Source organism: Stigmatopora nigra, unplaced genomic scaffold (genome assembly GCF_051989575.1).
Source record: "Stigmatopora nigra isolate UIUO_SnigA unplaced genomic scaffold, RoL_Snig_1.1 HiC_scaffold_29, whole genome shotgun sequence".
NCBI classification, from domain to species: Eukaryota; Metazoa; Chordata; class Actinopteri; order Syngnathiformes; family Syngnathidae; genus Stigmatopora; species Stigmatopora nigra.
The window spans coordinates 1480741-1506119 of NW_027551608.1; the positions used below are offsets into that span (position 1 = coordinate 1480741).

Consider the following 25379-nt stretch of genomic DNA (forward strand, 5'->3'; position numbering starts at 1 on the left):
AGAGAGACAGAGACAGAAAGAGAGACAGAGAGATGTAGAGAGAGACAGAAAGAGAGACAGAGAGATGTAGAGAGAGACAGAAAGAGAGACAGAGAGATGTAGAGAGAGACAGAAAGAGAGACAGATGTAGAGAGAGACAGATGTAGAGAGTGACAGAAAGAGAGACAGATGTAGAGAGAGACAGAAAGAGAGACAGATGTAGAGAGAGACAGATGTAGAGAGTGACAGAAAGAGAGACAGATGTAGAGAGAGACAGAAAGAGAGACAGATGTAGAGAGAGACAGAAAGAGAGACAGATGTAGAGAGAGACAGATGTAGAGAGAGACAGAAAGAGAGACAGATGTAGAGAGAGACAGAAAGAGAGACAGAAAGAGAGACAGAAAGAGAGACAGAAAGAGAGACAGAAAGAGAGACAGAGAGATGTAGAGTGAGACAGGGAGATGTAGAGAGAGGCAGGGAGAAATTACATGTAGACTGGTTGGGTGCTAGAGAGCATTTGGTGATCCAGAAGAGGACTGGGAGAATGCCAACAAAGGGTACATAACAAAGTATTGATGAACTTTTTGTATTGACCAAATACTTATTTTCCAACATGATTTGGAAATAAATTCATTAAAAATCAAAATGTGATTTTGAGGGTTTTTTTCCACATTCCGTCTCTCATGGTTGAGTTACTCATGCAAATAAGCATTTAGTCAACCATCAAATGTGCAAGTTTAAAAGTTAAAAGTTAGAAAAGTCTATGAATCAAATAATTTTCTAGATAGAGGTACAACTGTACAATCAGAGCACAGCAAATCTACTAAGACCCAGCAGTCACTCTAAACTTTTACCCCGAACAAGGAGAAGACTGATCAGAGATGCAGCCAAGAGACCCATGATCACTTTGGATGAACTGCAGAGGTCAACAGCTGAGGAGGGAGAGCCTGTCCATATGAGAAGAATCAGGCATACATTGCACAAATCTGGCTTTTATGGAAGTCTGGCAAAAACAAAGCTTTTTCTCAAATATATCCATAAAAAGTCATGTTTAAAGTTTGCTTCAAGCCATGCGTGGAGACACACTAAACACATGGAAGAAGGTGATTTGATCAGATGAAACCAAAATCGAACTCTCTGGCTACAATGCAAAATGATATGTTGGAGACACAGCTCATCACCCTGAACACAGCCTCATGTTTTGGGTCAGCTTTGCTTCAGCAGGTAAAGGTACAATCTTATGGGAAGATGATTGGAGCCAAATACAGTACAATTCTGGAAGACAACTTTTGGGAATCGTCAAAAGACCGGAGACTGGGACAGAGATTCTATATTTCAACAGAACAATGATCCGAAATATAAAGCCAAATCTACAAGGAATGGCTGACAAATAAACATATTCAGGTGTTAGAATGGCCAAGTCAAAATTAAGATCCAAAATCTATTCACAAATGCTCTCCTTCCAACCTCACTCTGCTTGAGTTGTTTTGCAAGGAAGAATTGGCAATAATTTCAGTCTATCGAAATTCAAAACTGGAGACAAACCCCAAGCGATTTGCAGCTGTACTTGCAGCAAAAGGTGGCGCTAAAAAGTATTAATGAGGAGGCCGGATAATATAGCACACCCCACTATTCAGGATTTCCTCGGTTTAAAAAAGTTGAAAATAACCAATTAATTTCGTTTCACTTCACTTGTTGATTCTAAACAAAAGAAATATAAATATCTTTATTTTTCCGCTCAATTTGGAGATAAGAACAAAGAGGACGACATTTATTCAATTTAACGGAAAGTAAACATTTGTCATTTAAAACCCCATACATGTGAAATTAAAATTTGACAACGCTCTATCCAAATTTTGAATTTGTTTGAGGTAGTTGAGATTTTTTTTTTTTTAAATCTACTGGGAATGTGTGTAAACAGATATTTCCTATGCAGATCAATCCCATAAATTACGAGTTATTAAATATTACTCCAAACACATTTAAACTAACACTCGAGGAAATTATTTTAAATGAAATAACTCAATCGAAAGTTCCATGGCCTCACGAATAAAATTACATTTTTACATTCAACGAAAATGAAACTCTTATCGCATATCGTCTGTATGGTAGACATCATATTTACTTCAATCAAGAATGACTCTCATAATAATATACAAGGTAGATGAAAGGGGAAGTGCTGGATACCCGTACAGTGTAATATTACTTGAAATAAATCACATCTGAGTGAGCGCATGGGAGCGTTGGCATTGTAGGAATGAGCAGGCCTTCAACAAGCTCGTGGACATTTGTTCAAGCATGGTCTCTAAAAATGCAGACCGAACGCATAGAATAAAATTATCTATGCACCACAATACTATTCTGATCCTAGTTCGAGGCGTGCACAAGAAAGAAGCGAGGCACTCGTTCGGGTCCAGTTTTGCATTACCCCCCTAAAAAATATCCTACACAACAGCCTACTTAAAGACAATATGGCGGAGGCGTGCAACTACAGTGCCATAACTAGCAACGTGGTATCTCTAATGCCGTTTAAAGGCCGATCTTACCTTACTGGTCTTGACATTATGGCGAAGTGATGATTTACAGAGGGAGAAGTGGAAGCTGGAGAAGAAAAAAATCAACGGCAGAATCCGCTCTGCTGAAATGTCAATACTGGCTAAAGGGCGACGGGCCCAAGAAGTAGTTAGTGCCTGAAAATGACTAGTATGACACTACTATGAACGTGACTGTATTTTTTTTTCTTCAGGTACTCAAAAGTCTTAATTTAACAAACTAAAATTGCATACTGTGTGCAACCTAACCATAAATTCACTATGGGTGGGTCATACCAAAGAAAAAAAAACGCCCACCCATACTGGGCATTGAAAGGAGACGCGCGGACACTCAATGCTACCATTGGCTTGTTTAAACAAACAGCTCCGCTTTCATTGGCGGGCAACGCTTCCTGCTTGATTGATTTGTCACATTTTTCTTTCTACCTTTCTGTTAGGTATGTTGTTGTGACAATTTCGAAAATGCAATGAAAGAATATATTGAAAAACATTAAACTGCAAATTACCATGTGTAACTTTACATGTTATGGAACAAAAGAACTATAACGTTTGAATGAATCCATTCATACACGGTAGTACAGTTTATGAAATACATATACAAAATATATACTATGACCTGAAGCAATCAGGAAGGGAATCATACACATCACATGATAAAAAGTCATACCTCCTCCTACTTACGAATGCTCCGAGGTACGAAATCTTCAGTTTACTAAACCCTTTCATATGCAAATGAACGCCTCAACATACAAAAACATCATCCAAGTTCCAAAAAAACCCTCAAAACTTTCAATATTTTATTTAAAAATTGTCCCAGTAACATTGCGGCCTTCTTTACTTCCACGTAGCCCCTCCCACAACAACAACTTTATTTCACCGCCATTTTTGGTCATGGAGTTCTTCATTTAAAAATGTGTCTGTTTTCCATGTCTCCCTCCACCAACACACCTGAATCAAATAATCGGGATCAGTACAAAGCGTCTGGACAGCTCGCTGATTTGATTCAGGTGTGGTAGAGGAGATTTGGAAAACCAGTGGTGTGCCGATGGGGCCTTCAAGGCCTTCTCTGCTGGCCTAAGAAATATCTGAATCATATAATATATTTTGTCCATCAATACTTATTAAAAAAAGGTAACATATTAAGCATAATCGACCGGGGGCAGTCGATCAGGTTTTTTATTTTATTTTTGTGATTATTTTCATCGTATGCTTTTTTTGTGGGAAAAATTGCGTAGAATTACGTAGACAAATATTTTTGTAACTTTTTTGTATAACTGCAATAATAAAAATATATTTTGTACTCTTGTGATTGAGTAAGATTCCAAATTCCTAAAAAGAACCATAAACCACTAAAAATGAACCAATTGAAAGAACAATACATTGCGCAGACGGACGCAGACACTTACAGAATCCTAGCAATGTAAGAGTTCTGTTGATTGTCGATGCGATACCGTATTGACGGAGCAGGGGGTGCGGACAATCTCGCGACATTTGTCATCTAGTGATGTCATCTAGTGACCAGCCAATCATGAATTTTACGACGCGCAGACGGGCGCAGAAACTTACAGAGTCTTAGCAATGTAAGAGTTCTGTTGATCGTCAATGCGATACTGTAGTGCCGCAGCAGAGGGGGCGGACAATCTTGAGACATTCGTCATCTAGTGACCAGCCAATCATGAATTTTACGACGCGCAGACGGGGCGCTGACACTGACAGACTCCTGCCTATCAGCGACCTCCGGTATCTTTACCCAATCAAATCTACGCAGGCGTAGGGATACGATATTGCCTTCTAGCAGTCGTAGGGATACGTCATCGCTTTCACCAACTATGATTGGGTAGTGATAGATTGGGCGGACCAAAGCCAAAGTGAGCCAGCCAGAGATTGCAAACTCCACCCACAATGGCCGACAGAGGAAAAAGTGGATTTGGTTGCAAATTTGCTCAAAATACCATTTTCCAGACAGACTTGTCCATAAAAGAATGGACATCATTAAGAAAAGGGTGTGTCCGCCACTTTCAGTGTGCTAACTACGAGCGCCACTCCTGACTCACAGGCTCAGAGGAATACTGCAAATTGTATTGCTGGGAGTGCTTGTTATTTGCCACCGATTGACATGGTATTTGGAGCAACACTGGATTTGCAAATTTGACTTGTTAACCAAAGAAGCAACGAGACACCAACACACTGCCGGACACAGGCAACGGTAATCTCCAAAACCTTTTGGGAAAACCCGATTGAAGTTACGGTTCAGCGAGCAAGGGCGCAGGGAAACGGATTGCCACAAAGAAAAGGTAAAGAAAAATAGGAAAATCTTAAAAAGTTTAATAGACTGTAAATTTTTACCTCGGATATACGTTGAAAGCACTGCATCCCCAAACAAAGGAAATTATGTGGATCTTCTTTCTCTCTTTGCTGAAAGACGGATTTACCACCTGTCCACTAATAATGTGTTTAGTGGCACGTCGGGAAAATACAAAACATCCTCATCACTGCCATTGCTGAATTGATGTTTGTCTCGATACCCGGACGTTTCTTCGACGGACACTTCGTACCCGGACGTTTTTTTGAACGGACATTTCGTCGACCGACAATTCGTCACCGGGTTCGCTCGCTCTGAAAATTTTGTGGTCTAAGAATGTACTTTAAAAAGAGGCTTAATATTAAAGCAGGGGTGGGCAATTAATTTCACAAAGGGAATTAACCTGTTGCTATAATCTTACATATTTACATGTATAAGTTCATTAATTTGTATAGTCCCTTTATCCAATAAATCTAACTCAAACTCAAGTGCAGTTCAAATACAGCTACTAGACGACCAATCCATTTAAAGTGGAACCTCTGGTTGAAATGTACTGTTGACAAGCACAGTGAATGAATGGGCTCTTTAACTGCCAATCGCCCAATGAAAACCGATTGGCCGCCTATTGCCGTCAATGGCAGAATATGTGTTAACCTCACACCCTGACTTGCCTAAGCTTTGATGTGGAATTTTGTTTAGTCAGCACTGGCACATTCTCCAATGGACAGCACAACAAACTGACCAGAGATGCTACTTCAACATGAAGGCCATGTGTTCACCATTGGTGTGTTCATTTATTGTTGTTTGAATAGGAAACTACGTTCATTGGAGAAAAGCCAACATTAAACAACATTATATATAATAGTATATAATGTCATTTTCAGAAGTCTGCGCCACTTTTTTTTTCTGTCGTGATGGGAGTTATCAAACATCCACCCATCCATAAATAATTTTATCTGTTCTCTGATCCTTATAAGGCGTGTTGTATGGATCGATGCGTGTGTCCACCTGGAAACTCGCTGGTGGAAATTCTTCCCAAAATTACGTTTGTAAATGATGTGGAAAGGAGTCCTGGCTCAGTGCGATTACTGGGTGGGTGTATTTTTTTTATGTTAACATTCTCGTGCTACTTTTGTCCAAACACTGCATCATCAAGAGTTGTCATTAAGGTGGCCAGAAACGTCTGTCGGATCCAAACCGTGCATCATAGACAGTTGACATTATGGTGGCCAAAAACAGCTGTCGAATCCTAATAGATGAGTGATTGAATTTCTTTATCTTCTCTAAGTGTGTAAACTCAAGCTTTGAGCATTTGCAAGTATTATCGGTGAGTATGCTTTACCTGAAATGTTAACTTGCTGCTCTCTTGTGGTGGTTTAAGTTAGTTGCAGTTTCCCTTTGGTTTGCAATGTTTTACCAAAAATAACACCCAAACATTGCTTAAATAGGTCAAATTCGTCAGCCTTTCTTTTGAAATTAACCATCACTCTCCCATACCTATTTCTAAAAGACCTACTGCATACAAAATGCATATGTATATACTATACATTCCTTCTTTTGCATACTGTACATAAGTATCAAGTTGGGAAAGACGAAAACAATTGAAGCGCAACAAAATGGCAGCACAATCTTCTGCATTCCAAAGTGGTGGCGAGACTTGTACCTCGACAGGAGCTCAAGATTCTGCACGATCTCCTGATTTCCAAAGTGGTGGCGAGGCTTCCACCTCGGCGGAAGCTCATAATTCTTCATCTATATCAGTGATTTTCAAACTTTTTTGGCCACCGCCCCCTTCACCGCCGGGCCAAAATGCCAACGCCCCCTTCACCGCCGGGCCAAAATGCCAACGCCCCCCTCTTTACCCCTTTCCAACGAACGAAGCTTAAATAAATAGAAGACAGGCGCCTCAGATATTATTCGCTAATTTCGTTTCTTTTAATAGACCAATGCGCAGTTCACCTCGAATCATAAAAATTGATAGCTGATGCATTAAGCCGGTCGCTGTGCGCATACGTCTGTGGTTAAGCGTTGCCGGCGCGCTATTGTGTGCTCCTCTGCGGCTGACTGGATGGTGGTGGTTTCCCCAGTCGCCTGCATCGACGATAAACTCGCGACAATTAGTGATATACGGTATATGCGCGCTGCTCGTGATCGCTCGAGCAGACAACGTTTCTTGTTTCAATAAAGCTTGTTTTTTTGTCGACTTTTTATTACAGACAATCAATTTTTCCGGTCTTTCTACAAACACCAACGTCACATTTTACTGTAATTGCTCCATCGCCCCCTTCACTATTTCAACGCCCCCCATTCGCCTGTTTATTCGTCAGCGCCCCCCTGAAAGTTCACACCGCCCCCCGGGGGGCGGTACCGCCCACTTTGAAAACCACTGATCTATATCATGGTAAAATAGCCCCGACCATGATCAGATGTCTATTACTGAGAGTGAGGACTTGGCAAAGGCAATATCAGCTGTGGGGCCCGCAAACAATATGGAGGTTCGTATGGACAGGTTTAAGAAAAAATGTAAGGCTACGGAAGCTACTCGGGCTGAGGAGACTGAGGCTGCTAGGGTCGTTTTAGTATCATATTCAAAAGCCTTTATTGCCATCATACACAGCTGCCTATAACGAACTTGGTGGTGCTATTCCAAGCTTTTCAAAGTGTGTTTTGATGATGTCGACAGGGCCTATGTCCGATAATTATAATTGCATACACGTTTGCTGTGCTACGCGTCTAACTGAAATGTTCCTTTCTCATCCAACCCATTTTTCAAAACCAATTTTAAATAGTGCAACAATTGTCTTTTGGTTCTAAACAACCATGAATTGATATAAAAAGCCAAACAAACTAAGGACTTGATAAACATCAATAAAGAAACAATCCTAACCGGATAGCACATATGCACACTGATAGGGAGACAACATGACCAAACACAAGCAATAGTCCAACAACCAGACATACCAGGACGCAATTTATAAATGGACACACAAGGGATAATTACGAATCAAGCACACATGGTCACAAAAGGAAGGGGAGCCCAGAGGGACACATTACCCAGACAGCACACACAAGGAAACACATACACACCACCAACATCTCAACAGAAGGTGACAGAACCCCTCTTAAGGGAGGAATCCCAGACGCCACAAAATCCAACACTCCAATATTGAAAAATGGGAGGGAGGCGGGGGCCCGGAGAAGGGCAAACATGCTGTCCAAAACATGAAAAAAAATGAATCCCCAGTCATGCGGTCGACCCGGCCAGCCCACAAAGAAGGGGCAAACAGGTCCTTCTGGAGGCCATCCCACCGGCCCACAAAGAATTGGCGAGCAGGCCCTTCAGGGTGTCGTCCCGGCCGGCCTCAAAAGAAGCGGCGAGCAGGCCCTTCAGGGTATTTCCCGGCCGGCCCCCAAAAAGCTGCGAGTAGGCCCTTCAGGGTGTCGTCCCGGCTGGCTCGCGAAGAAGCTGCTGTCGAGAGGTCATCCAGTCAAGCCCGCATAGTAGTGGCAGTGCGTTTTTCCCTGGACAGTCCATGCAAAGTGTTGGGTCTGAAATAACAGATCAGCGTAATTACCAACCGTGCACAAAGGAAAAACGAGGCAGAGACTGTGTTATATTTTAAAGCACCGGCCGGCGGAAGAGAGGTCGAGGCGCGAGGTGGTATCTCGCGCTCGGCTCGGTGGATCTCTCTTATCTTTTCAAGGTGAAGGATGTCTTCATTACATTTCAGCATGATGTCATGGAAAAGTACAGAAGTTGAGATTATAGGCATAATGGAAAAATACAACAGTTGAACACTGCACTGAGGCGAGTTGAGAAGATATTATAGACATCATGGAAGAGCATAAGATTAAGACAAGAGATTATAGACAGGATGTTCTTTAGAAATGCACATTATATTAAGACTCCTGTTTTAAGCAACTTCACACAGAGGTTAGAGCGAGGTGGCGGAGCGACTCACCTAACACTGAGGCAATACTGTTGGAAGCATCGACCAGGGTGCCTGAAGTCGTCACCCTTCACTGTTCCCTGCTGCTTTCACGGTTTCCCTCAGTGAATGGCTCGTCCCACAGGAAAAATCTCGGTTGACTCGCCTCGCTGAGCTTGAACCGGGGTGGCTCGTCCAGCAGAAACTCTTCTGAGAGGGCTCCGAGCCCTCTTTCATCTGCCCATTCTGCCTGAATGCCAGATTATATTGCAGCCATTTCAAACCGGTCCTCAATGCCCGTAGAGGAAGCAGGTTTTGATTCAAACTGAATAAGTGTACACCTTTTCCAAGTGTAATCAGTTGATTACAGCCAGTTGCTACTTATTTGAGAAGACCTCATTGGTTAAACTGTCGACACTGGATCAGTTGAAACAAAGACCAGGACCTAGTGCGGCCTTTTGCGGATTCAATTTGAGACCCCTGGTCTATCGCCAAATATGCACTAGTGTATACGTAATAGATGTGACTATTATTGTCTTTAAGCAAGTATAATAGGTAGAATGTGAATAGTCTGGGACTGAGCTCATATGTTGATTTACTCGTATCTCAAATCAACATTTGTCAAAGAAATAAACTAAATACAAATATGTTCCCACCAGTAAACAGGATTTTGCAATTAAAAACATTTTTATTGTGTAATTGGATAACTTTATTCATCCCGTATTTGGGAAATTTTGTTGTCACAGTAGTATAGCATACTAACAGTAACAAATAACTAGCGGTGATGATGTAAATAATAAAACGAGATATTATTCAATACAATGCTGTCAGGAGCGGCTCATTTGCCCCTCCTGGCTTGACGTTATTTTCATTGCAGCTGTGTTTAATTACTTGATTACGTTTCCTGAGTTATTTAAGGGCAAGGGTAGTGTTAGTCGTTGTCAGGTCGACTTCGCATCATACTGACGTCATTTCCTACACGCCAAGCCGAGACGTAGCCTGCGGCGCTTCATGGTAGATTACTACATGTTTTGTTTCAGTTGGTTTTGGTTGATTCAAGCCCATGTTATTTTGTAAGTTTTGTTGAGTTATTAAACCAAGCCAACAATGAGAACAGAACGGTCTCAATCTCTCCAGCGTCAGCGCGCATGGGTAATAATTCCCCCGATTGTGCCACACTACACAGCGCGACCGTAACAAATGCGGAGTTCGCGGATGGGGGGAGAGAAAGAGAAACTTTATGGATGCACTTTGAAGGGCATACACATGGACAACTGGAAGGGCCAGGATTGCCGGAGCCGTTGGAGGTGGTGGTGACAGTGGGGTCACCACTGGTGCTTCCACGCTTAGTTTAGGGTTTTTGGCTGAGGCTTGTTTTTGGTGGACAGTTCCCCAAGCTGTAGCTGAGCTACTATTCTTTGCAGTTCTTCGTCTTGGTCTTTCAGCGCTTTTTCATCTCGTCTGTACGTTCGATGGCGTGCACAACGTGCTCACAGAACTCTCGATGCGACTTTGACGCTAGTCCAACAACATCTATAAGTACCAGCCTGCTTCTCATGGGAGTTGGCACGGCTTCAACAACCGCCGCTCTAATATTGTCATCCAGAGGACTGTTGTCAACCTCCTGTTTCTTGTTTCCACCTTTTGAGCTGCCGGCTGATGTTTTCTGGAGGGTTTTCTGTATCGTGATCGGCTGTCCTTTCAGAGCCTTCGTATCAATCTTGATTCGATATTCCGTCCATAATGTTGCCCCCAAGTCTCTATGGTACGGATTGAACTCAACTCATCTACCCCTTCGGTTAGGCATCCAAATATGTTGGCTGTTACAGGATATTTTTTCTATTGTTAGTATTCCCAGAACTCTTGCCCACAGCTTTGATGTAGCCAACTGCCAGAATTTAGCCTATAGTCCCTTCATGAATAGCAGGGAGCCACGACACAAATCCTTCCAAGGTTATCCATGTTATATACTGTCCCTAGGATCATTTTATTAAAATAGGAAATTGATTAGCAGGATCAGTATACCTATCTGGGTAGGGAATGCCAGGTCTGAATGTGAGATCATATTGTTTACCTTCCCTGTTGCGGCAAATGTAAGAAAACCACCCAACACTTCTTTATTTTATGCTCCAACTGAATTACTTCATTCCCTTTCTCCAACTGCTACATTAGTTAGTCTGTCGTTCTCTTTTCTCACTTCATCTGGCACATATTTCTGAGTTGCGTCATTTATCGCATTGAAATTCTTGGATAGTAATATTTTGTCTTTGCTTCCTTTATGGTATTTTAGATTGACCCAATAAGAACATATTTGCTTTGTCATTTTTCTTGCTGGATCTCTTTTAGTTTGACCACCTAACACATTTTACATTTTTGGCTTTGAGGCTCTTATGTCGGTGCTGCAGTACAGTGGTACCTCCACACACGAGCAGCTCTACCTACGAGATGCTCGAGATACGAGGAAAATTTTGAGCAAATATTTATCTCTAGATACGAGAAAAAGTTGAGTTGCGAGAAAGCCAGGTGGCCATGACATGAGAGGCCGTTTATCATTGAAGCACACTGTCTTTTTTGCCGCATCTCAGGCGTGTATAACAAATTTCAACGAGCACTGGGCGGAGCTTGCATTTTCCCGTGTCAAAGAGCTTGCTTGTTGTCAAGGATGATATCGTGTCAGTTGTAAAGTCCTTGGGGCTGGATGTTAATGAGGCAGATGTGAATGATCTAATCGCCGAGCAGCACGAAGAACTGATGATTTAATCAAGCTCCAGCAGAGTAACGTTTGGAGGTTGGATTGGATAACTTTATTCATCCCATATTCGGGGAATTTTGTTGTCGCAGTAGCAAGAGGGTGAGGATACAGAAATATGAAAGGCATTTTAGACATAAATAGATAGGTAATAATGCCTGCAACTCAAGACCAATTGACATACGTGAACTCCCATCTGAGAACCTCTTCGCCATTCATCTTGAAGCCTGGCTGTTTGACAAACAAAATTGTAATCCCAACACGTCTAAAACTGTGCCACTTGTGTGTGTGTTGTTGAATAGAGTTGTATGGAGATAACACAGTTTAGGTATAGATGGAGAAAATTGATTTTCGTGTGCGTTCCCAGGAATCAAAGACAGAAGTCTTCTTTTAGAAATCACTGGTAGTCAGGCTAGGAATACCTAATACACACGGAATCTTAATGCTCAAACAAAACAAATTAAATATGATTGTTTCACTGTTTTAATGTGCTCTTAATAGCTTTAATTTCACCATAAGATCGTGGCAAAAGGTTGTAGGCACCAAGATCAGCCTTTCCTGGAATACACAAAAAGAAAACCACTTCAATTACAGTCATCATGAAGCTGCTACAGTATTCCCTCGATTTTCCCGGTTCATGCAGAAGTATTGTAATTACCTAATTAATAGAAAAGAGATACACCGAGGGTGCGAAAGTCAAACTGCAAAATGGCGAGGGAACACTGTGTTTACATTTTTTAAATGCCACTTCATTGTAGGTTTTTTTTTCATGAAATTCAAATTTTAATTGGATTCGATAACTTTATTCATCCCGTATTCGGGAAATCACGTAAAATTTTCTTCTATATCACTGTAAAACTAATTGCATAAAGATTTTATTACCTTGCATTTCATTCAACCGATTGACTTTTACTTTTAGTCCTTTGTGAAGGTCATTCATTTCGGTGTCCAGTTGTTCTTGGTCTACAGATAAGCAAAATTATTTCAGTCAAAAATGTATAATGTCAATCCATTTGGGAGAAAGTCAGTTCAATATACAGTCATCATACAAATGCCTAAAAACATCTTACCTTTCTGAATCATTTCTTGCATCTTGGACTTTTGGAATTTGATGAACATCTGTCCTAAGCAAACCTTTACCTTTTCTGAAAGTAACAAGAATCCCGCTTTGAAATCAGTTGCACTACTTGTAAAATCAACTTTTAAACCTAAGAGGTTACAAACTTGAATGTAGATCATTCTTCAGAGCATTCAATGCTTCTCTGTTCCTGTTTCTTTTCATATCCAAGTCAATAATCTTAGAGGCAAAAAAATTGAACAGTGTAATAAACAGAGACAAAACAGGAAATAACAGTCGTACCTCTATTTACAAAATTAATTGGTTACAGAACTTTTGACGTAACTTGAAAAATTCATAAATAGAGCAGTGCTTTATAATAATAATAATCGGACATGGGCTTTGTCATCAACATTGACGGAACAAACAAAAACAAAAGCCTAATTGTCATCAAACCCATAAACTGTGCATGACGAAAAATTGTTAGTGCTTCTCCATAAGGTGCATTTGACCCAAATAAGTGATAATTTTGGACTTGTAATTTGGCATTCTGCCGTTATGGATACACACCAGTATTACACCTGCCATAAGCAGGTGCATGTCTACTACACAAACGATTTAGTAATAATAAAATATAATTATTAATGTATATGAATGGGCGGCCCGGCGAATGAGTGATTCGCGCGTCGGCCTCACAGCTCTGGAGTCCAGGGTTCAAATCCAGGTCGGTCCAACTGTGTTGAATTTGCATATTCTTCCTGGGCCGGCGTGGGTTTTCTCCGAGTTCTCCGTTTCCCTCCCACATCCCAAAAAGATATATTGTAGGCTGATTGAACACTCTATAATTGCGCCTAGGTATCGGTCTGAGTGTGCATGGCTGTCCGTCTCCTTGTGCCCCGCGATCGGCTGTCCACCGATACAGGGTGTCCCTACCCCTGGCCCAAAGTAAAGTTTTTTTCCATGTTGGTCAATGCATACTTCATTTACATACAAAGTAAACAACAATGGATCGGCAGAGTTTTGCAAAGAAAAGGCGACCGTTGACAATCAAAATTAAGTGCGAAATAATTCAAAAATATGAGAGTGGTGTACGTGTCACCAAGCTTGCTTGGCAATACGAGAGGAATACGTCAACAATATCCACCATCCTTAAGCAGAAGGACGCAATTAAGGAGAAGAGGCCTTCCAAAGGACTAACTATAATTTCCCACCGGCGCAGTGACATTCATGACGAGGTGCGAGAGCGTTCTTTTATTGTGGATAAAAGATAAATAGTTAGCACGAAATAGCGTGACAGAGTCCACTATTTGCGAAAAAGCCAGCGGAATTTACACAAACTTGATAACAACGAAAGGCTCTGAAAAGAGGGAGCCTTCAACACATTCAGAACACTTTAAAGCGAGTCATAGTTCAATTTTTTTTTTAAAAAGATCTGGAATACATTCGGTAATCAGACACGGGGAAACAGCCAGTTCCAATTCGAAGCCGCGGTGGAATTTATCAAGACATTTGCCTCGATTATCACCTAGGAAAGTTTCAACTAAGTGGCAGGAGTTTCGGATTTTGTAGAAAAGAGGCACCCTGACAAGCTGGCAAGTGGTCGAGCGTTATCGTATTGCGCGACATTTATGCGCGTCATTTTCAAAACATTTTGAAGGGAAGGCAAAAACATAAAACTCTTGATCTATTCGTTTTGAAGACTCCGGCTGAACGTCCGGGTGGAGTTAACCCGTAGAGCAAAGGTAAAAAATGATTAAAACAAAATTAAAATTCAATTTTGTTACATTAAACATATGTTTGAGTTTGTCTGTATATATTATTCCAAGGTAATTTAAATTTGTTTGTTCAGTTACGATTGAGTTGCCTTGGATAAATAACCCCGATACCCTCCCCTCCCACCTCCACAGCACCAAGTCTGCTTCTACGTATGTGCATGTCCGTCCGTGCATGTCCGTCCGTGCATGTCCGTCCGTGCATGTCCGTCTGTGCATGTCCCTCTGTGCATGTCCGTCCGTGCATGTCCGTCCGTGCATGTCCGTCCGTGCATGTCCGTCCGTGCATGTCCGTCCGTGCATGTCCGTCCGTGCATGTCCGTCCGTGCATGTCCGTCCGTGCATGTCCGTCCGTGCATGTCCGTCCGTGCATGTCCGTCCGTGCATGTCCGTCCGTGCATGTCCGTCCGTGCATGTCCGTCCGTGCATGTCCGTCCGTGCATGTCCGTCCGTGCATGTCCGTCCGTGCATGTCCGTCCGTGCATGTCCGTCCGTGCATGTCCGTCCGTGCATGTCCGTCCGTGCATGTCCGTCTGTGCATGTCCGTCTGTGCATGTCCGTCTGTGCATGTCCGTCTGTGCATGTCCATCTGTGCATGTCCGTCTGTGCATGTCCGTCTGTGCATGTCTGTCTGTGCATGTCCCCCTGTGTATCCTCCGTGTCTAATTTTATAGCTCGATTAAACTTATTTTAGTACCATTAAACCACTTGTTATTTGTCACTTTGTCAATATATGGAGAATTAGAACAAATAAAAATGGTTTTTCCAATCCGATATCTAGTTTTTGGTGTTTTTTCAGAGGGTTGGAACAAATTTATTTATTTTTAGTTCATTTCAATGGGAAACGTTCGCTCGCTTTACGAGAAGCTCGACATACGAGCTCAGTCCCGGAACAGATTAAGATCGTATGTCTAGGTACCACTGTATTTTGAAGGGAATACAAAAGCAAACAGCCCATCGATAGTAAAAGTCAGGTTAGAGGCGGGGCAAACAGAGCCAACCCAGCTGGGCCGGGAGAAGAATGGTATAAAAATGGAAAACAAAATTAGAATTACGTTTAGTGTAAAATTAAATAAAATGTGTTTTATTATTGAGTGTCTGAATGTCCGTCTGTGCATGTCCGTCCGTGCATGTCCGTCCGTGCATGTCCGTCCGTGCATGTCCGTCCGTGCATGTCCGTCCGTGCATGTCCGTCCGTGCATGTCCGTCCGTGCATGTCCGTCCGTGCATGTCCGTCCGTGCATGTCCGTCCGTGCATGTCCGTCCGTGCATGTCCGTCCGTGCATGTCCGTCTGTGCATGTCCGTCTGTGCATGTCCGTCTGTGTATCCTCTGTGTTTAATTTTATAGCTTGATTAAACTTATTTTAGTATCATTAAACCACTTGTTTTTTGTCACTTTGTCAATATATGGAGAATTAGAACAAATAAAAATGTTTTTTCCAATCTGATATCTAGTTTTTGGTGTTTTTTCAGAGGGTTGGAACGAATGTATTTATTTTTAGTTCATTTCAATGGGAAACGTTCGCTCGCTTTACGAGAAGCTCGACATACGAGCTCAGTCCCGGAACAGATTAAGATCGTATGTCTAGGTACCACTGTATTTTGAAGGGAATAGAAAAGCAAACAGCCCATCGATAGTAAAAGTCAGGTTAGAGGCGGGGCAAACAGAGCCAACCCAGCCGGGCCGGGAGAAGAATGGTATAAAAATGGAAAACAAAATTAGAATTACGTTTAGTGTAAAATTAAATAAAATGTGTTTTATTATTGAGTGTCTGCAATGTATTAATCTAAAATAAAATAGTATTTTATTATTGAGTGTCTGCATCGTAATCCAAGTTCATTTAATTTGCTTATGTTATCAAACGAGCGTGTTGCCGTGCAAAAAAGCCCCCCTCCTCTCCGACCGTCTCTCTCTCTGTCCCCCATTACAATTAAGTTTAGTGTTAGACTAAATTGATTTTTGAGTGTCTGCATTGTAATCCAAGTTCATTTAAATTTGTTTATTATATTAAACAAGTGTCTTGCCATGGAAAAAGTTTGTTTTTTCAATGGCAAACGTTTGTTCGAGATACGAGAATATCGACATACGAGCTCAATCCCGGAACGAATTAGGCTTGTATCTCGAATTACCACTGTACTTGTTGCGCTGGTGGTTATATTAAACTTTATTTTTAAAGGTGTTCTTCCATTCTTTAATGTTGCTATAGTTAATGCATAATGTACACAGTATCTTCGCCATTAAGTATTGATATAATTAATGTATTTTTCCATTATGTAAATGTTCACGATCAGGTCATTATCTGTCACACAGTTATTTGCAAAATGTACTCAATATTTCACCAACCACTTTTTAATTTGTTTTTATGTACTGTTATTATAAATTTGGTGTTTTTTATATAGGTCGTACATTAGTAATTTTGGTCTTCTTTATTTTAGATCTGGTAGACTATTTAAAACAACACTACAGTCGTTTTTCCAAAGAGGGAATCTTCATTTTCAAAGACTTTTTATAACTACATAGTATTCTGTAACTTTGAGAGGAAATGTATTGGGTGGAAAAGGGGCGCATAGTTCGGTATTGAAAAGGCGATAGCAGCGGCCCTAAGTGCGTTTCCATTTGACAAGTTTAAAAGGCGTAAACTGTACTTATTTGTGTGTGCTATTACCTGTTGTTTGGTTGCAAAGACGTCTTCAGCGACCATCTCAACCTCTGTCAGTTTCCGCAAAACACGGTGAGAGTCACAAACCATCCCGGTTTCCCAACTCAATCCGTTTTTCGCCTTCAAAATCAATTTATGGCTTTCAAGTGACTATGTTTGCAACTTCCTCGGTCCCCACTGTTTGCACCCAACCCTTTTATTCTTGGTATTAAATGGAGGAAAGAAGAGAAGGTATTTGCTTTTGTCACTTCCCAATTGGGACCGATGTAGGTACTCGATCTGCTCGGGGGCCTGCACTTTCTGATGATGTCACAATTCTCGGATTGCATAGCGGCAATGCCATAAAAAAACAGTTCGGGATGGTCACAAAAAAACCCAGATTAACAAAACAGGCAAATACTAATAAAGTATAAGACATATAAAGGGTTGCTTCTCACGCAGGGTTAAAGGCAAGAAAATAAAATGAAATTTAAACCCGTTTTAGAGACGGGCACTGATGAGAGCTGAGAAAGAAACAGCATCGGTGCACACGATTGTTCTTATGTCAATTTCCATCTCTGCGTGTGATGTCGTCACTCCCTAAGCATTTTAAACGGACAGGTTTGCGAACACCTTATGAAACACTGGCACACTTTTAATATTAGAATAGTATAACGCGACGTATAACAAAACGTCATCAGAAAGCGCAGTTAGTGGTGGGTCCAGTGATGCAGAGCGCCGGTGCGTGCACCAAGCTCCCTTGGCAAACCCTGTGTCGGGGCGCGCACCACATTAACAAAGTCACGTGACCAATGGCAGACCTGTGTCTACACGGCAGTCGCGCGTGTTTATAAAGCAGCGCACCCGTCAATGGGATGGAGGTGCAAAACGTCAAACGATTTATTGACGCGGTCATTGCTTGGCGAAAAAGGTGGAGTACCTGCGGAGAGAACGTAAATTCTCTGCCATGTGGGATCATTTTGATTTTCTGCCAGAAAATAAGGTATTTATATCCCATACCTGTCAACTTGTACGTTTTATACGTTTTTTTTTTACAATTTCAAATCATGTGCGCCGTACACCGACTTTAGTACGGGGCAATATATATATATTTTTTAAATCGCCAATATTTATGAAAATCGATCTCAACAAGACCGTTTTGGCTAAAATCCAGATAGTCTCGTAGGCTGGTAGCCAACGACGCTGCTGTCATCGATCGTTACTATTGTCTCGGTATATCAGCAAAAATTATCCTCAATCGTATGTATTATTTTAGCGGTGCATACGGCAATATCGATAAAGGATGACATGTGCATGCTTAGATTTACATAGAGTAAATATCGTGGAAGCAAGCATGGAGGAGCCACCTAGCAAGAAACGAGTTAACGCGAGTAAACATGCGTCGTACGGTGTTTGTATGGGGAATCATAATCATTTATAAGGGCAGTTATCGGCAGAGGTTGACAGGTATGATATCCATCTCCTTATTTTACCCACTTCCTATGTTTCAAATGTTCTTCTATGGTGAAATTATTTTGAAAAATAACTATTTATTATTCATATTATTTTTGCAGGTAAAATGTCGCACTTGTGCAAAGCTACACCAGGGGTGGCCAAGTCCAGTCCCCGAGAGCCCCTATCCAGTCTGTTTTCCATTTTTCCTTCCACCAGCAATATGATGTTTCTACCTTGCACACACTGCCTGCAATACAATTAGATGAAGACCTGGAGCATCGACTCACAGATTCTGCTTCCAGTCTGGAGTCTTTGAGTGTCTTAACCAGCGGCAGGCCGTGAATTTCAATCCGACGCCTTCAATGCTGTCTGAATCAATCCAACCCTCAAACTATTTTATGGCTAGAAAGCCATATAATAAGCATCAATCACCTCATACAATTGAAATATTATTATAAAATTATATTTGTATATATTTCATCTGTAGACAAAATCCGTCCTCCTTGCTTTCATCCTTATTTTCTTTCGCCATCGAAGCTTATGCTGAAAGTCGAGCCTGTCTTGTGGTATTTCTAGCATAAGGCAGATTTCTGCCCCTGGCAACAAATAATGGCTGAAATGTGATTGGTTAGATGCTTAAATATGAAAACACACCTGGAAGCAGCGCAACCAGGGCAAAAGGAAGCTGACAGACAATTTGGAATTATTTAATAAATATTCATAGACAAAATATAATTAACATCAGTCTGTGATTCAGACATTTCTTTAGACCAGCAGAAAAAGCCTTGTGGGCCCTGACGGAACACAACTGGTCTTAACCCTTGCAACACTTAAAAATTCTTTAAATGACCTGTGGCAGCAATTTGATCACGAAGTGGAACAGGTGAGGCCAAACGTGACAACAGATGCAAACTCCTAAGTGGAACGTTACTTAACATCTGGTAACATTTTACGTACAGAGGATTCCCTTAATTATTGGAAGAGTATGCAATTAACTTTCCCCCATTTGTTTTTACTGGTGAACCATTTCATATGCACACCAGTATCTTCTGTGCCTTTGTGAACATGTATTCTCCAATAGAGAATTTGCAAAAAAAGAAGAGTCAAGTAGAAAACCTTTTTTTTCTTTTCAAATAAAAATCTTTAAACTATGAGTCCCATGTCATTCATAGCAATATAACGTGCACTCGTGTAGATTAGATAACGTCATTCTTCCCGTATTTCAGAAATTTTATAATGTGAATTGTGTCGTGAATAATGCGCACCCATAATTTGTGACTAAATATTGGCCAAATACTGAACACGTCGCCATGACAAAACACTTATTCACAACATATGGTACGGACACCTAGTAAAACAAACTACCAGTATGAACACAATTCTCAAATCAAATTTACAATTTTAAATCCTCAAAGCCTGATTCATCATTATCAGATTCACCCAACAATTGATTCAATTCTTCTGAGTCATTTTTTTCGAAGTGAGCAGCGGCCAATGTTGGCGGGGCGAGCCATGAAGCCTATCTAATGATAGTGCTCCCCGATCGGACTCAATTGAGCAGTTGCCCTGCTAACGTTTCTCTGCAGCACCTTTTTTAAATGTACGCTCTATAGACTTGTCAGAGGCTATTTGGAGAGGGCAGGCTTTTTCAAACGAAGCTAGATCATATCCCTTCTTTGGGCCCTGGTGCAATGGGCTCTCACGCACCATCTGGGAGATAAAGACATATTTTAGGTCTCCAATTATACCATCTGCAGAGGGGACTTTTTCAGTGGTTGTGGGCAGTTAATTACCAGAATTGCCAAAAGCAAAGACCTCATGTATAACGTGCACCTGAACGTTGTCTCCGCTTTTTGGTACAAAATTTTGCACGTTATCCTCGAATAAATACGATAGTTGACCGACTCAACTGACGCTAATTTCATGACCTGTTGATAGGTTCATTAATAATTACCCTTCTTTGTAATTATCAATAACTGAAGGCAGACATCTTATTCAATTATTGACATGTAATTAAATAGATTGGATCACGGATAAGAACCTTAAGGGAAGATACATCTTCAAAAGTATCCTCCCATACAGTATTTCCCGTACGGCTTTAAGGCATTTGGATAAAAACAATCACGCCTTCATTTGACCTAACAATCATATAACAATTACATAAAGAAGCCTGGAGTGCGTCGCGAGTGTTATGGAAGTGGCAGATATCCTGAGTCCTTGCTGGCCTCCCGATCAACAACCCTCAGAGCCCAATACTGGGTGAGATGTAGCATAAACAATCCTTGGATAAGAAGTCCACGTGAGAGTGGATCAGGCGGCTGTCTATGACCTTGAGCCGAACAATAGAAAGTGATTTAATGATTTAACAAAGAAATGAATTACTACACATATATATAATAGTAATACAGAATAAACCCAACATTCCCCCATTTTTATAATATGTATGTTATTAATCATTTCTTAGTAATCACAAATGGAAATGTCGGTGACTGCGATTTTATCCGCCTACTCCTTACTCACATGGCTGATCTGAAAAAGAAAGAACATGATCATTTTCGTCCAATTCATCCTCGGAATTACCATACTCCTGGACCTCACTGCTTTCCCCGGTACGTTTCATAAGCAGAGATATAATTTGTGTAATTTAGAATTTGTAGGGGCAATTGCAGTAGTTATAAGTCGGCTTAGCAAGGAGCGCAAACGGGATAAGACAATACCCATACAAATGTCAAGGTAGTAGCATATATGGCTACAGAAAACACAACAGATTGGGCCAAATCCTTACATTTTTCCAAAGGTCTTATACCCCCAGTCTGTGAAGAGGACAATTCTACTCCAGACTGCTTTTGCATGTTGCGGTTTTAGGGTCTGCAGGCCACTAATGGCCCTGGTTAGGGACCCATCGGGTGACTTGTTGTTCGGTATGAAGGTGCAACATTGTTTTCCAAACATTTTGCACACACGCCCCCTTGCTCCGTAAGGAGCATCTCCACCGCTATGCGATCCTGAAACGCCATCAGACTGGTAGCTGCCCATCACTCCTTTATGACCACGAATCCCTGTTCAGTATAATTTCCAAGTTTTTGGACATTGTAATGCAGGTAATTTATCTCATCCACATTTTTGTTTTTGCACTGTCCTTTGTGGGGCCACTGTGCTGCAAGTTACCACATCAGACGTACAGTCCTGGAGTGTCACATATTATAGTCTGTCAGTGAAGAAGTCGATGATCCATGCGGATAGGTGGTTCCTTACTCCAGCCTCTTCCAGTTTCCTCTCAGTATGACCGGCTGAATGGTGTTGAATGCACTAGAGAGGCCAAAAAAAATCATTCTCACCGTGCTTCCCGTGTTCTCCAGGTGTGAAAGAGACCTGTGCATCAGGTAGGTGGTAGCATCATCCACACCAATGCCTGGACGATAGGCGTCCTGCAGAGGGTCCAGCTCTGCATTCATCAGGGGGCTGAGGTGGTTGAGGATGATCCTCTTCAATGTCTTGATCAGGTGAGAAGTTAGTGCTACCAGCCTGAAGTGGTTTGGCTCCCTGGGCTTCGCAGTCTTTGGAACTGGGACCACGGAGGAAGTTTTCCACAAGGTGGGGACCTTCTGCAAACTAAGGCTGAGGTTGAAAATATGCAGAATCACTTTGCCAAGCTGATCCGCACACAGTCTCAGTAGTCTGGAGCTGAGGCCGTCTGGACCGGTAGCCTTCCTTCCCTCGATCATCTTTAGCTTTTTTATCACCTGATCGACAGTGATGCAGAGACCGGTGGAAGAGGAGGAGAACGAGGGGGGAAATATGCTTCTGGTCTGGGGGGTCAGGAGACGGAGGCAGGGCTGAATCTGTTAAATAACTGATTCAGTTTATTGGCCCACTCCCCGTCTCCGGATTCCGGGCCTCTCCCACTGTTGCCTCCATGGCCCGAGATGGTCCTCAAGCTCCTCCAGACCTCTTTGGTGTTGGCTCTTTGGAGTTGCTTCTCTAGCGTCCTCCTGTAGCTGGTCTTTCCCCTCCTTATCTCTCTCTTCAGCTCCTTCTGGGCCGTTTTAAGACTCTCCTTCTCCCCAGACCTAAAAGCCCTCTTCTTCTTGTTCAGGAGGGCTCTGAGATCCCCGGTGACCCACGGCTTATTGTTGGAGTAACAACGGACCTTCTTGGACAGTACAATGTTCTCAACACAGAAGTTAATATAATCTGTGATGCAGTGGGACAAGCTGTCATTGTCTTCCCCATGTGAATTGCACAGCACCTCCCAGTCTGTTGTCTCGAAACAGTCCCTCACTACCATGCTGGTCTCCTCGGTCCATCTTTGTATGATCCTCGTGGTATGTTATATTTTCGTCACCATAGGATGTAGGTGGGGATCAGATGGACCAGGTTGTGGTCTGAGCGGGCGGCCCAGTGGGGGCAGGGGGACTGAGCTGTATGCCTCCTTTGTGTTGGCATACAGCAGTTCCAGAGTTTTTCATTCCCTGGTGTGGCAATTCACATACTGAGTGAAGGTGGGGAGAGTCGAAGTAAAGGGAGCATGGTTAAAATCACGAGAGATAAGAAGTAGAGATTGGGGGTGTGACGTCCACAGCTGGGACACAGCAGCGCGTAGCAGCTCGCGAGCCACTGCCGCATCGGCCGAAGGAGGTATATACGCAGTTATTACGATGACGTGCGAGAACTCCCGGGGATGTAAAACGGCCTGATGCCAACAGCTACTAGCTCGATATCTCGAGTGCAAAGTTCCTCCTTCACAGTAATATGCCCAGGACTGCACCATCTACTATTAATAAAATCAGCGAGTCCCCCAGCTTTCTTCCTACCGCTCTCCTCAGCATCTCTGTCCGCCCTCACCAGCTGAAAGCCTTTCAAGGAGATGAGAGTCTGGTATTCGCTCATCCAGCCAGGTCTCCGTGAAGCACAATGCAGATGCTGCAATATTGTCCTTGTTGTTTGGTCAGCGCCGTTCGCCCTTCCATCTTATTGGGGAGAAATCTTACATTCCCCATAATAATAGATGGAATGCTGCGTCTGAAGCGTCGCTTTTTCTCCTGACAATTTCATCCATCCTCTTCTCTTTCGCTTTAACACCGCGGGGAGGTCCAGGGGAATCCCGGTGTTGCGTAGCGCTAACAGTTGACCCTTCGTGTAAAGCAGCGTAGGCATGGCTGAGTGGGTCAAAAGATGTCCAAAATTTGAAATTTGAAGAGATGAACTAAACTAATAGATCAAAGACTGCTTCTCGCACAGCTTGAGTCTTGGAGTAGAGTCTTGAAAGTAAAGTTTCAAAACATTAAAGTAGCGAATATAATATATAAAGTAAAGTAACAAGTAAAGTCTTAAGAGACAATAAAAGATCAAAATAAAGGATAAAAAAATCTGTAAAAACTCAGAATGCGAGTGAGGGTTTAGGGAGCTATTGCAACAAGCAGCCGCTTTAAACGGCGCCCAATGATGATAGACGTCAAAATACATTTTGTTTAGTGTTTTATCTGTTTATCTTCTCTCTATTTTGAAATAAATGACCACATCAGTATTCGCTTGCGTCGTCACGTCACCGTCAAGTGGCAGTTTTTTGCAAGTCGTGTTTTTATGCACATAAAAGCCATACCTTCGATTCAGTCATCATTTTTTGTCTGACAAAAGCAGCTTATGTGCGAGTAAATACGGTAACAACTTTAATGTTTATTTGTATTTGCCTATTACTTGTACATGTTAAATGTTACTTTCCCTCAGTCCCCCTATTTGATCAATACTTAAGTACAGATAAACCAAACTAAACAAAAAAAGGTAAACAGCCAAATTCAAAGGATAATAAGCATATGATTCCCAGCTGACTTCGGGCCAGAGTCGGGGAACACCCTGAATTAGTAGCCAGCCAATCACAGGGCACAAGGAGACAAAACCATTCTTTCTATATTTCAATTTTCTGCCTGATGAGTTTAAAACAATTGGTTAAACCCCCGCATTAGTGCCTGTCCATCCGGTTGTCCGGAGGACCGGCAGCAAGCCATCTTGCCACATGCCCTTTAGCTCGACTCTAGATATTCTAAGCAGAGCTACATCAGTGGGGTCAATTGATCCTGAAAAAGTGTTTGGAAAACAGTGGGCCTGCGTCCATGGATATACCTGCACTCAGCACTGGCATTCACCCTTCAAGTCATCAATGGTCACTGTCAGTACCTTCCAGCTGTAACAACAATCTGCCTGATGGGGATTTATCTTCCGCTAACTTCCGCTAACTGTTTACAAACCTATGACCGCGGTCAATCCTAACCTGTCAGATCTCCTCAAATTCACTTTGCTATTCACTTCACAAAAGTCAAGTTTACATACCACACTTTCTCTCAGGATATAATTTAAATCAAGGGCCATTATCGGCTTTTCACTCTGCATTCGCCTTGTCTCGAAAGTTGTTTGAGAATTTTGGTCCTTCTGCCAAAATTTCTTTAGTCGTACGTAACTTCCTGTAACTAAAATTAGAAACATGACAAAAGTCATAACAATCGCGCTTATTGACCAAACTTGTACTTTCGTATACATTTCCCCCTTTTGTTATTTTACTCTAATCAACAAAAAATAATACAAGAATGAACCAACCATAAACCAAACCCAGCTATCAGTCTAACTAAAAAAATGGAAGCAAGTAAGACAAAAGTAGCAGAATATCCTAAGGCCATAGATGAAGGCCCACAAAATAGAACCGGGCAAGTACTTCTTCACTTACTGCCTGCATGAACATTCTGTCAGCAGTGTCCTCCTGGCACCTTCACGTTCTTACACTGTCAAGTTGGCAACTTACTCAGAAACTGACCTGTCGCATTTTTTACCTGTCCATTGGGGGAGCCTTTTGGATCACATCAGACAATTTTCACAGCAGGCAGAAAAAAATGTTTGACTGCAATTGTTTTACAACATAATTACCTTCAATGTCCCACTGATACCCAGTTGCC

General features: G+C 42.0%; 2 protein-coding genes and 1 long non-coding RNA gene across 3 annotated transcripts in view; 1 reads left to right on the top strand and 2 right to left on the bottom strand.

Annotated features, from left to right (window-relative positions):
* The window catches only part of nucks1a (nuclear casein kinase and cyclin-dependent kinase substrate 1a), a 36042-nt gene extending 29457 nt beyond the window's left edge, over positions 1-6585 (bottom strand). The window contains exon 1 of the mRNA XM_077711732.1: positions 6497-6585. Within this exon, the coding sequence (XP_077567858.1) occupies positions 6497-6585 (89 nt within the window). The remainder of the gene's footprint in view (positions 1-6496) is intronic.
* A 4958-nt stretch (positions 6586-11543) lies between these two features.
* Positions 11544-17677, bottom strand: pdrg1 (p53 and DNA-damage regulated 1). Its single transcript, XM_077711761.1, has 5 exons — positions 17008-17677; positions 12736-12808; positions 12582-12656; positions 12394-12474; positions 11544-12069 (listed from the first exon to the last, which is right to left on the bottom strand). Exons 1-5 carry the CDS (start codon positions 17089-17091, stop codon positions 11987-11989), a joined length of 396 nt encoding a protein of 131 aa, XP_077567887.1. The 5' UTR covers positions 17092-17677; the 3' UTR covers positions 11544-11986.
* Positions 17577-19589, top strand: LOC144192921 (uncharacterized). The gene is made up of 2 exons (XR_013325495.1): positions 17577-17983; positions 18555-19589. It is a non-coding gene; the product is annotated as an uncharacterized LOC144192921 (long non-coding RNA).
* Positions 19590-25379: the final 5790 nt, after the last annotated feature.